The 13,705-nt window shown below is 48.1% G+C and overlaps 1 protein-coding gene across 3 annotated transcripts in view; it reads right to left on the reverse strand.

The window, feature by feature from the left end:
• Positions 1 to 337: 337 nt before the first annotated feature.
• Positions 338 to 13,705, reverse strand: part of PTER (phosphotriesterase related) — a 414,219-nt gene continuing 400,851 nt past the window's right edge. For all 3 annotated transcript variants that reach the window (XM_063921498.1, XM_063921499.1, XM_063921500.1), the window contains one exon: positions 338 to 2,617. In XM_063921498.1, coding sequence (XP_063777568.1) covers positions 2,407 to 2,617 — 211 coding nt within the window. In that variant the 3' untranslated portion in view covers positions 338 to 2,406. The remainder of the gene's footprint in view (positions 2,618 to 13,705) is intronic.

Consider the following 13,705-nt stretch of genomic DNA (forward strand, 5'->3'; position numbering starts at 1 on the left):
CTGCAGGATATGGAACAGAGATCGTTTTTGCGGACAAATGGGAGGGGATTGAGACGCTGGTTTGGGGACTGAGGGGGTAATTCTGAGTTGATCGCAGCAGGAACTTTGTTAGAAGTTGGGCAAAACCATGTGCACTGCAGGGGAGGCAGATATAACATGTGCAGAGAGAGTTAGATTTGGGTGGGTTATTTTTTTTCTGTGCAGGGTAAATACTGGCTGCTTTATCTTTACACTGCAATTTAGACTGCAGATTGAACACACCACACCCAAATCTAACTCTCTCTGCACATGTTATGTCTGCCTCCCCTGCAGTGGATATGGTTTTGCCCAACTGCTAACAAAGTTCCTGCTGCGATCAACTCAGAATTACCCCCTGAGTCTCTATTCATAAACTCATCCACAGTCTGTCTTAAGTATTGCGTCTCTTTCTCATTTTGGAATAGTTTTGCAGAAATATTTGAGATCATTCCCTTAATGGAATTAACCCACTTCGGTTCAGCCACGCTATTCTCGAAAGGTACACTGCCCTGAGTACCCAGTAGTGAGCCCCCTGGGGAGGAGAAACACTCCGCTGTACAAGAAACACACTCTTTGCCTGACATAATGTAAATGTGACAGCACACACACACACAGGAAAAGGTTAAGCACAATTAACCCACAAAGAGCCCTTCAGGGAGACACAGAGTTATTTGGAGCCAGCCCCCACCACGCCCTTATCGCTAATGCCAATCTTAGCCGGGTTGCAGACTAAGTACCCTGATAGGGGACTTAGTACACTAATAATCACTTCCCACCTGCTATGACCCCCTGGTACCGCTGAGGTAATCTGGAGTCTCTCCGGAGGAGCTGCTCGTCCCGGTAAGTCAGCATTTGTGTCCACCACAGAGGAAAAATGCCGCTGGTGAGCTGCTGGATCCACTCATAGTGAAGGCCCAGCCCCTTCAATGGCGCGCGGTCTTCCTGCTTTTTTTATACTGGCTGAGGTAATCTGGTGCTTAAAATGGAGAGAAAACCGTTTTAAGGCTTCTTTTGCCAGTGTGGGTACTGTGTACAGTATACTGAGACGCAGCCGTGTACTGTGTCTGGAGACGCATTCCACCCCGGTTAGAAGCTGTGCGTCTCCGTACCCTCATGCCACCATAATGGCCGGCGACCCGCTGGCCGGCACGCCGGCTTAGTACTCACCACTCTTCATTCTTGCTCTGTTAGGGATGGCAGCGTGCTGCGGGAATGTACGCTCGCCGTGGTGGGGCTTGCGAATAGTTCCCTCAGGAGCTAGTGTCCTGTCAGCAGAGAATGGGACCATTAACCCTTCAAGTGGTTGGGCCGTTCCTCCCCACCCTAAGTCCCACGAAGCAGGAGGGCTAGTGCCAACCAGCTTTGCCTGAAAATAACACATATAAAATAAGTGCAGAAAACTCTTCAGGAGCTTCCATAAGCATGACTGGCTCCTCCGGGCACATTTTCTAAACTGAGTCTGGTAGGAGGGGCATAGAGGGAGGAGCCAGCCCACACTATAAAATTATTAAAGTGCCCATGGCTCCTAGTGGACACGTCTATATCCCATGGTACTAAATGGAACCCCAGTATCCTCTAGGACGTAGGAGAAAATAGTGGTAGAATATCAGCTTTGTCTATCTTGAAAGGGATACAGTGAATATGCTGGTTATTGGGTCCCGGCAGCCGAAATACAGATGCCGGAATACTGATACCCGTTGGAATCCCGACATCGGAACTCTGAAAGGGGCAGGAGACCGAAGCCAGAATTCCGAAGCTGTCATCCCGACCATTACACCAGCCAGCGGGTTAGGTTTAGGGGCAGAAGGGTGGATTAGGTTTAGGTGCCACCTGGGGGGGATAGAGAGGGTGTGTGTGTGTGTGTGTGTGTGTGTGTGTGTGGGGGGTATTGGAGGTTAGGGATAGGATGCGGGGAGGGAGGGTTAGATTTAGGCTCCCCTAGGGGAGGTTAGGGTCAGGTTGCAGGGTAGGGAGGGTTGGGTTTAGGCAGTGGGGATAGGAAGTTAGGTTTAGGAACCTTCTGGGGGGTGGTTAGGTGGGGGAGGTTAGGTCAGGCTACGGGACCAAAGGGTTACGGGTAGGTGTGAGGGCGAAATACCCTCTACTCACACCAGTCCGGATTTTGAACATCAGGATCCCGGCGTCGGTATTATGAATGCCAGTGATCCCGGACAATGGTCATCCATACTGATTCCTCTAAAAATATGCTAATATAATTTATGCCTAGGAATACAGGTCTGCAAATGATTAAAGAAAATCGTCATATGAAAAAGGTGGCACAATTAACTTTCCTTTTAGTTTATGAACAATATCACCTGTGTTATTGACCCCACATAAGTCTTATTAACACCATGGTCATTGTTCTTTGAAATATGAACCTCTGCTACATTACTTAAAGGTCAGCCACCTTTTGGGATTCTCCAACAAGATTTTATGGATATTCTCTTGGGATATACCTCTCAGCAGCATTTTGGGAACAATATTGTTGAGGATATGCGAGTAGCCGTGACCGCCATATTTTACCAGCCTGTTCTTTGTATGTATGTCATGAGAAATTACAATTCTGTCTTCATAGTCATTATTGATCAAAGTCCGCAGCCTGAAAAACAAAGTTGCCATAATTAAGTCTGCAGTTGTGACGTTAGCTTCTAATGGCTGGAAAATACTTTCTACAAACTTTTTTTGCAAATTTACGTAGCAACTAAAACTTTTTGCCAAAACATGTATTACATTTGCTCAGAACTCAAGTTGGAGCTTTTTCTACTATGGAAAGTGGCCCAGGGTTGTAGATTAGGGGTTTACAGTCCGACACAACCTTAAAAATAAGAATTTACTTACCGATAATTCTATTTCTCATAGTCCGTAGTGGATGCTGGGACTCCGTAAGGACCATGGGGAATAGCGGCTCCGCAGGAGACTGGGCACAAAAGTAAAAGCTTGAACTAGCTGGTGTGCACTGGCTCCTCCCCCTATGACCCTCCTCCAAGCCTCAGTTAGGATACTGTGCCCGGACGAGCGTACATAATAAGGAAGGATATTGAATCCCGGGTAAGACTCATACCAGCCACACCAATCACACCGTACAACCTGTGATCTGAACCCAGTTAACAGTATGATAAACGAAGGAGCCTCTGAAAAGATGGCTCACAACAATAATAACCCGAATTTTGTAACAATAACTATATACAAGTATTGCAGACAATCCGCACTTGGGATGGGCGCCCAGCATCCACTACGGACTATGAGAAATAGAATTATCGGTAAGTAAATTCTTATTTTCTCTAACGTCCTAAGTGGATGCTGGGACTCCGTAAGGACCATGGGGATTATACCAAAGCTCCCAAACGGGCGGGAGAGTGCGGATGACTCTGCAGCACCGAATGAGAGAACTCCAGGTCCTCCTCAGCCAGGGTATCAAATTTGTAGAATTTAGCAAACGTGTTTGCCCCTGACCAAGTAGCTGCTCGGCAAAGTTGTAAAGCCGAGACCCCTCGGGCAGCCGCCCAAGATGAGCCCACCTTCCTTGTGGAATGGGCTTTTACAGATTTTGGCTGTGGCAGGCCTGCCACAGAATGTGCAAGCTGAATTGTACTACAAATCCAACGAGCAATCGTCTGCTTAGAAGCAGGAGCACCCAGCTTGTTGGGTGCATACAGGATAAACAGCGAGTCAGATTTCCTGACTCCAGCCGTCCTGGAAATATATATTTTCAGGGCCCTGACTACGTCCAGTAACTTGGAGTCCTCCAAGTCCCTAGTAGCCGCAGGCACCACAATAGGCTGGTTCACGTGAAACGCTGAAACCACCTTTGGGAGAAATTGAGGACGAGTCCTCAATTCTGCCCTATCCGTGTGAAAAATCAGGTAAGGGCTTTTATAAGATAAAGCCGCCAATTCTGAGACACGCCTGGCTGAAACCAGGGCTAACAGCATTACCACCTTCCATGTGAGATATTTTAATTCCACAGTGGTGAGTGGTTCAAACCAATGTGATTTTAGGAACCCCAAAACCACATTGAGATCCCAAGGTGCCACCGGGGGCACAAAAGGAGGCTGTATATGCAGTACCCCTTTGACAAACGTCTGGACTTCAGGCACTGAAGCCAGTTCTTTTTGGAAGAAAATCGACAGGGCCGAAATTTGAACCTTAATGGACCCTAATTTTAGGCCCATAGACAGTCCTGTTTGCAGGAAATGTAGGAAGCGACCCAGTTGAAATTCCTCTGTAGGGGCCTCTTTGGCCTCACACCACGCAACATATTTTCGCCAAATGCGGTGATAATGTTTCGCGGTTACATCCTTCCTGGCCTTTATCAGGGTAGGGATGACTTCTTCTGGAATGCCTTTTTCCTTCAGGATCCGGCGTTCAACCGCCATGCCGTCAAACGCAGCTGCGGTAAGTCTTGGAACAGACAAGGTCCCTGCTGGAGCAGGTCCTTTCTTAGAGGTAGAGGCCACGGGTCCTCCGTGAGCATCTCTTGAAGTTCCGGGTACCAAGTCCTTCTTGGCCAATCCGGAACCACGAGTATAGTTCTTACTCCTCTCCTTTTTATGATTCTCAGTACTTTTGGTATGAGAGGCAGAGGAGGGAACACATACACTGACTGGTACACCCATGGTGTTACCAGAGCGTCCACCGCTATTGCCTGAGGGTCCCTTGACCTGGCGCAATATCGGTCTAGTTTTTTGTTGAGACGGGACGCCATCATGTCCACCTTTGGTTTTTCCCAACGGTTTACCATCTCTTGGAAGACTTCTGGATGAAGTCCCCACTCCCCCGGGTGAAGGTCGTGTCTGCTGAGGAAGTCCGCTTCCCAGTTGTCCACTCCCGGAATGAACACTGCTGACAGTGCTATCACATGATTCTCCGCCCAGCGAAGAATCCTTGCAGCTTCTGCCATCGCCCTCCTGCTTCTCGTGCCGCCCTGTCTGTTTACGTGGGCGACTGACGTGATGTTGTCCGATTGGATCAATACCGCCTGACCCTGAAGCAGGGGTTTTGCTTGACTTAGGGCATTGTAAATGGCCCTTAGTTCCAGAATGTTTATATGAAGAGATGTTTCCATGCTTGACCACAAGCCCTGGAAATTTTGTCCCTGTGTGACTGCTCCCCAGCCTCTCAGGCTGGCATCTGTGGTCACCAGGATCCAATCCTGAATGCCGAATCTGCGGCCCTCTAGTAGATGAGCACTCTGCAGCCACCACAGAAGAGACACCCTTGTCCTTGGCGACAGGGTTATCCGCTGATGCATCTGAAGATGCGATCCGGACCATTTGTCCAGAAGATCCCACTGAAACGTTCTTGCATGGAATCTTCCGAATGGAATCGCTTCGTAAGAAGCCACCATTTTTCCCAGGACCCTCGTGCACTGATGCACTGACACCTGGCCTGGTTTTAGGAGATTCCTGACTAGCTCGGATAACTCCCTGGCCTTCTCCTCTGGGAGAAACACCTTTTTCTGGACTGTGTCCAGAATCATTCCTAGGAACAGGAGACGTGTCGTTGGAATCAGCTGCGATTTTGGAATATTTAGAATCCACCCGTGCTGACGTAACACTAACTGAGATAGTGCTACTCCGACTTCTAACTGTTCCCTGGACCTTGCCCTTATCAGGAGATCGTCCAAGTAAGGGATAATTAAAACGCCTTTTCTTCGAAGAAGAATCATCATTTCGGCCATTACCTTGGTAAAGACCCGAGGTGCCGTGGACAATCCAAACGGCAGCGTCTGAAACTGATAATGACAGTTTTGTACTACAAACCTGAGGTACCCTTGGTGAGAAGGGTAGATTGGGACGTGGAGATAAGCATCTTTGATGTCCAGAGACACCATATAGTCCCCTTCTTCCAGGTTTGCTATCACTGCTCTGAGTGACTCCATCTTGAATTTGAACCTCTTTATGTAAGTGTTCAAGGATTTTAGATTTAAAATTGGTCTCACCGAGCCGTCCGGCTTCGGTACCACAAACAGCGTGGAATAATACCCCTTTCCCTGTTGTAGGAGAGGTACCTTGATTATCACCTGCTGGGAATACAGCTTGTGAATGGCTTCCAAAACTGCCTCCCTGTCGGAGGGAGACTTTGGTAGAGCAGACTTCAGGAACCGGCGAGGGGAAGACGTCTCGAATTCCAGTTTGTACCCCTGTACTACCCCTGTACTACCTGCAGAATCCAGGGGTCCACTTGCGAGTGAGCCCACTGCGCGTTGAAATTTTTGAAACGGGCCCCCACCGTGTCCGCTTGTAAAGCCCCAGCGTCATGCTGAAGACTTGGCAGAAGCAGAGGAGGGCTTCTGCTCCTGGGAAGAGGCTGCCTGGTGCAGTCTTTTTCCTCTTCCTCTGCCCCGGGGCAGAAATGAGTGGCCTTTTGCCCGCCTGTACTTATGGGAACGAAAGGACTGAGTTTGAAAAGACGGTGTCTTTTTCTGCTGAGAGGTGACCTGGGGTAAAAAGGTGGACTTTCCGGCCGTTGCCGTGGCCACCAGGTCCGATAGACCGGCCCCAAATAACTCCTCCCCTTTAAACGGCAATACTTCCATATGTCGTTTGGAATCCGCATCCCCTGACCACTGTCGCGTCCATAACGCTCTTCTGGCAGAAATGGACATAGCACTCACTCTTGATGCCAGGGTGCAAATATCCCTCTGTGCATCACGCATATATAGTAATGCATCCTTCAAATGCTCTATAGTTAGTAATATACTGTCCCTATCCAGGGTATCAATATTTTCAGTCAGGGAATCCGACCACGCCACTCCAGCACTGCACATCCAGGCTGATGCGATTGCTGGTCGCAGTATAACACCAGTATGTGTGTATATACCCTTCAGGATATTTTCCAGCCTTCTATCCGCTGGTTCTTTGATGGCGGCCGTATCAGGAGACGGTAACGCTACTTGTTTAGATAAACGTGTGAGCGCTTTATCTACTCTAGGGGGTGTTTCCCAACGCGCCCTAACCTCTGGCGGGAAAGGGTATAGTGCCAATAATTTATTAGAAATTAGCACTTTTTTATCGGGGGAAACCCACGCTTTATCACACACCTCATTTAATTCATCTGACTCAGGAAAAGCTACTGGTAGTTTTTTCACTCCCCACATAATACCCTTCTTTGTGGTACTTGTAGTGTCAGAAATGTTCAATGCCTCCTTCATTGCCGTGATCATGTAACGTGTGGCCCTACTGGACATTACGTTTGTCTCCTCACCGTCGACACTGGACTCAGTATCCGTGTCTGGGTCTGTGTCGACCCACTGAGGTAACGGGCGTTTTATCGCCCCTGACGGTGTCTGAGACGCCTGGACAGGCACTAATTGATTTGTCGGCTGTCTCATGTCGTCAACAGTTTTTTTTGTAAAGTGCTGACATTGTCACGTAGTTCTTTAAATACAACCATCCAGTCAGGTGTCGACTCCCTAGGGGGTGACATCACTAATACAGGCAATTGCTCTGCTTCCACATCATTTTCCTCCTCATACATGTCGACACAATCGTACCGACACCCAGCACACACACAGGGAATGCTCTGATAGAGGACAGGACCCCACTAGCCCTTTGGGGAGACAGAGGGAGAGTTTGCCAGCACACACCAGAGCGCTATATATATATATAGGGATAACCTTATATAAGTGTTACTCCCTTTTTTAGCTGCTGTTTATAATTTAGCTGCCAATAGTGCCCCCCCTCTCTCGTTTTTACCCTGATTCTGTAGGGACTGCAGGGGAGAGTCAGGGAGCCGTCCTTCCAGCGGAACTGTGAGGGAAAATGGCGCTTGTGTGCTGAGGAGATAGGCTCCGCCCCTTCACGACAGCCTTATCTCCCGCTTTTTTCTGGAAAACTGGCAGGGGTTAAATACATCCATATAGCCCAGGAGCTATATGTGATGTATTTCTTTTGCCATCCTAAGGTATTTCTGTTTTTATTGCGTCTCAGGGCGCTCCCCCCCAGCGCCCTGCACCCTCAGTGACCGGAGTGTGAAGTGTGCTGAGAGCAATGGCGCACAGCTGCAGTGCTGTGCGCTACCTTAGTTGAAGACAGGAACGTCTTCTGCCGCCGATTTCACCGGACCTCTTCGTTCTTCTGGCTCTGTAAGGGGGCCGGCGGCGCGGCTCCGGGACCCATCCAGGCTGAACCTGTGATCGTCCCTCTGGAGCTAATGTCCAGTAGCCTAAGAAACCCAATCCACTCTGCACGCAGGTGAGTTCGCTTCTTCTCCCCTTAGTCCCACGATGCAGTGAGCCTGTTGCCAGCAGGACTCACTGAAAATAAAAAACCTAAAGTAAAAACTTTTACTCTAAGCAGCTCAGGAGAGCCACCTAGCATGCACCCTTCTCGTTCGGGCACAAAAATCTAACTGAGGCTTGGAGGAGGGTCATAGGGGGAGGAGCCAGTGCACACCAGCTAGTTCAAGCTTTTACTTTTGTGCCCAGTCTCCTGCGGAGCCGCTATTCCCCATGGTCCTTACGGAGTCCCAGCATCCACTTAGGACGTTAGAGAAAGTTTTTTAGTGACACTTCAAACCTGACTATGCAAACCACATTGTCATAGAACCGTCTTGCGCTGTGCAATGTTGTCATTTGCAGCATTAGGTAATGAGGGCTGGGGCTGGGCCATGAACCTATCACCAAACCCCAAAAAGCTTCTCTGACTGAGAAAGTGGGCACAATCAGGGAGTCGAGAGAACTCCACGACATGCCGCAGTCTTCTAGACATTCCAGGAGAGTAAGCATATACAGTTTCATGGTAGCAAGCACATCAGTACCTGTCTTATTTGGCCCAGTGGAATTTTTTAGGTTTGTTTTCCAATGTAGTTAACTAGTAAACTACATTGGGGAGAAATCCAGAGCTGATCACAATTCAAAAGGTAATTCTGTTAACTACTGCAGGGACTGTGTAGCAAATTCAGCATGGGGGTTGTGTGTGTGTGTGTGTGTGTGTGTGTGGGGGGGGGGGTGCAGGAGAAGATAAGAGAAGCAATTACTCGCTATGAATTATTAAAAAATGGCTGGATGCAATCATCAGTATCTGTTCCTGTTTTGTGAGCTGTGCAAGATCTTGCAGTTTCCATAGTTAAACTAGGAGACTGAGGGGGCAAGTAATAACCTGCACCATGCAGGCAGCGCAGTTCCCAGATAGTATGATTGATGTTTTATAGGGGCAATTAATAAACCAGGATGGTTTGCCATCGATGATTGTTTAGTCGATGACAAACATTTCAGTGTCCTCTGCCACTGATGGTAGAGAGCAGAGCTGTGACTTTGTAGCCAGCATACAGGGAACAGAGCTTTGCCCTGCTCATCCAACCTGCTGCTAAGACCCACTCTGCTCCCTGAGTGGCCAGTCGTCTGCTTTATACTCTAGCTCAAGCAGAGATGTCCATCTTGGGTGAAACCATCAATGGTTTCACTTCACTGGTTTCATGCCATCAATTCTAAGCACAGATGGCACCATCGTTGGTTAACCCTCCAATAGCCATCCCTAACAGTGCCCAAGCAGAGTGTGATCCATGTCAAATAGAGGAGACTGCAGCCTGTTAAGCTGCTGCGACATCCTTGGCAGTGTACTGTATTTATGTTTGAACCCACCAACCCACACAGTACATTTCTACACTGTTGGTTGGCAAAGCATTCACTCACACTCTGCTGGCTATACCCGAGCCTTGTCCATTGTTACGGTTTATGGGGCATTTTCAATATTTAGCGGGGTCTCAACTGATATACAGTAGCTGGGATCTTTGTCAGTCATCTTCAGTGCTGCTTAACTCTGCCTAGCAGGATCCTTTAATGGTAACTAGTTCTAGTCCTTGCCACTTAGTACAAAAATATGACATTTATACCCAGTGATCAGTGTTGGGAATATGGGAGATGATTCAGAAGGGTACGCACTGGCGATGTTAGCCGTAGTGGTGCTACTGCACATGTGCCTCGGTTGTGTCCGTACAGGGTCACAGTTGCGATTTCAGATGCACGCAAGGAGAAGTGAAAATGTGGTGGTATTCCTGGGTGGTGACATGTTATGGGCTAGTAATGGGTGACATGTTATGGGCGTGTAATGGGAGTGTCGCGGGCATGTTGGTGAAAGTGGTTGTGTACGCAGACGCTCAACCGGTCACCTAGAAGTCTACAGACTGACGGAGAAGCTGCACCTGATATCGGGCTGGTGCATGTTTCATTGGTGCGACCCATGGTTGTATTTAAGGATGCACCAAGAGGTATTACCGTATGTGCAGACACTGCTAGTGAGCGTCTCAGTCCTTACACATGCAGACGCGTGGATATACACCGGGGAAGGACCACCAGTATGTGCAGCTGCTTCTACGTTCACCTCTCAATTAGCCCCTAGTGCAGTGGGGCTCAAACTGTGTGCCGTGGCACCCTGGGGTGCTGCGAGACACTTGCTGGGGTGCCTCGGGTTGGTGGTTGAGGACCAATTCATATTATTTATGGTCAATGTAATAGGCAAAACCAGTGCTAGAGGCTGTCAATCATAAAATATGTGGACAAACAGAAGCCAATCTTGTCCCTCACCACACAGTTGACCCCAAGGATGACATATAAACACAATTTACTTCTCAATAAGAAACTTTTGGCCTAGGGGTGCCATGAAAAAGATAAATTCTGATAATCTAGGGCACCGTGATTCAAAAAAGTTTGAGAACCACTGCCCTAGTGCAATATGATGGTCCAGCAAACAGTAAGTACACCAGTCCTAGACATGTATAACAGTGTATATATAGTGGCAGATGCTCAATTAGCTTAGTGATATCATTCAGGTGCTTGAAAGGGAGGGGTATTTCTAAGCAGGAAAAAAAAAAATTTGTTTATCCCAGCCCTCTGAATAATAGCAGTAACCAGATTTAAATCCCACACAATATCTTAGAATTCAGAGATCTTGGTTACATATATCTGCGCAAATGTATGTATAAGCCCCCAAGCCGCGTCAAGGCCGCTCTGTATATATTGGGGGTCCCTAGCGCTATATCTAGGTGCAGAGCGTGGCACCCCAAAATTCAGCATAAGCAAAAATTAGATGTAATTAAAATAAGAAATAGTGTTAAAGAAATTAGTATGTGATAAGTGTTAATAAAGTGCAAGGTTATGCCACACTAAAGCCATCCAGCTCAGCCAATCCAGGGCCACCACATCCCACACCTCCACAACCCCCAGAGCAGGCCCTAGGCATAGGCAAACTAGGCAAATGCCTAGTGCATTTGGAATGCCATGGGGCACAAGCAAATTCTGCTGATTAAAATTATATGCGGCATGCCTATATTCTGTGTGTGACTGTAGCTGTATCTGTATTTGAATTGCTACATTACAGTGTATTCCTGGAAATCACTGTAACGTAGCATTTCGTATGCAGATACAGCCACATTGGCACACAGAATATAGGCATGCTACATATCATTTTAGGGGAAAGGGGTGCAGGGTCAGAGACGGAACAAGCAGCGGTACCCATAGCCCAACCTGGATGTCTGACACCAGTGAATAGTGTGGGTTTGGATATTTTATTAGGGGGCTTTGAGGTTAGCGGTTAGTTACTCTCCGTGACAATGTGGGCTTTGCTGCAGCTGCCTAACACAGTTATGTGCTCTGGTGACTGGCAAGAGGGGGAAGGAAGCGGCAGTTCTACACCTCTCTATTATTACCCTGCTTCACCACACTTTCCTATAATAAATGAGATACACTAGATGCCCTAGTGTACCCTAACGTTGCTGGAAGCTTGGACTGCTCACATGTATCACAGATTAGCCAGAGAGATACAGAATACCCTTCCTACTCCCCACACAGGTCACCTAGACAGTGCCAGTGTCTATACTTTATACTTCCTGAAGTGTAATCTGGTGACTGGTGTTCCGTGTCTCTGAACTATTATACAGCAATGTCTATGGGAATTATGCTCACTGCTGTGGATGATTCCTGCTGCTGTGTCTGTGTGCGGCTACAGTGCATGAGTGTTTCCAGACCTCAGCAATCCTCCACCAATAATCTGCCTAGTGCTCCTTGTGCACTCCCCCGACTCAGTGTGGGTGTGGTCAGTGCTGTGTAGGTGTGGTCAGTGTTGTGTGGGTGTGGTCAGTGCTGGGTTGGTGTGGTCAGTGCTATGTGGGTGTGGTCAGTGCTGTGTGGGTGTGTACACCCCTACTCTATAAGACGCACTGTCTCACAAAATACATAAAAAAAGGAAAATTGGAGAATTTTGTGAGAAAACTAGAAATACAAATGTAAGACTTATGATTTATGGCCGACCGTGTGGACAGCGAGGTGGCTTGTTTTCATCATGCTGTCATGATGATGGGCCTAATTTTGTGTGGAGGCCTGGAGCTGGAGCTCCATTCCCCCACTGTTTATCTGGCCCTGGGCACTGTCCTGGCTTTTGGTGGCTATTAGGGCTCTTGCTTCAAACATCAGCAGATATGGTGTCCAGTCTGATGATTGGCAGCTGATGGTGATTGACAGCTGGCTGGGAAGAGGCCCGTTCTGTCTGCAGGTGCTGGTGGAGAGGGGTACAGTAAGCAGGGTGGACAGCTACAGTGAGTGACATCTGGCTGTGTAGAGGGCCCGGACTGTGGGGGAGATGTACTAAGCCTTGGAGAGGGATAAAGTGGAGAGAGATAAAGTTCCAGCCAATCAGCTTTTAACTGACATGTTACCGGCTGTGTTGGAAAAATGACAGTTAGGAGCTGACTGGTTGGTAGTTTCTCTCCACCTTATCACTATGCAAGGCTTAGTACATCTGTCCCTTTCCGCGGTAACCAGCGGCGGGTGTGAGTTGCGGGGGTGTGTCAGTTTGGGTTGGCAGGCAATATGGGCTGTCCGTTAGGCGAGCAGGGGGCAGAGCTCAGGTATCAGCGGCTGTCACTGCTGCTCCGCTCTCTGGGTAACCAGAGATCCTGCGCTCACAGACACAGCTTCTTTTTCCCCCAGATACTCAGATTCTCCCGACCAATGTACCCAGTTCTCAGCACCACTCTCTGGAAACCTCAACGCCTGTCACCAAGAAACTTCAAGACTTGTGCACGTCACCCTTGCCATCCGCCCTGCATGCATTAACAAGGCACCAGCATAAGCACGAGGGCCACAGGAAAGTTCTCCATCCCCCAATGGTCAGGTGACCATAAGTGTCCACTCAATATTTCCCAGTGAGTGCTTTAGTCCATAGTCACTTTTCCCTACTATAAAAATACTTTAAATTAAACTATTATTACATTAATTACTAAATTGTAATGATTAATAATAAATTCATATTTTATTTTTTCAAATCTATATAATCCTAAACAATTTATTACAAAACAGCAAAAATATTTTGATATGAAACATAAAAGGGTCACAGTTATAACAGACTCTCCTGCCCTGGTGGTGCTGCTGCACAGTGCCTAGAAGCATGATGTCATAATAACTAAGCTTCATGGGTCCTAGAACTACTGGCAGGCACCGTGGCGCAGTGTCTGCACCAGTGTCACCCGGGAGTGTGATAAGACCTGGCACGCCTACCCGGGAGTGTGGTAAGCATTAGCATACCTCAGATCGGGAAGAGTGGTAAGTCCTAGCACACCTCTGACAGGGTGGCCCCCAAGTTGAGTCGCAGGGCGTGGATCTCAAACCTGGTTCCCAGATACATTTTTTTTCCTGACAAAAAAACCCTGGACCTTGGAGGGCAGAGCTTATACAAAAGGGGCATCGGTTGGA

The sequence above is a fragment of the Pseudophryne corroboree genome, chromosome 5 (assembly GCF_028390025.1).
Source record: "Pseudophryne corroboree isolate aPseCor3 chromosome 5, aPseCor3.hap2, whole genome shotgun sequence".
NCBI classification, from domain to species: domain Eukaryota; kingdom Metazoa; phylum Chordata; class Amphibia; order Anura; family Myobatrachidae; genus Pseudophryne; species Pseudophryne corroboree.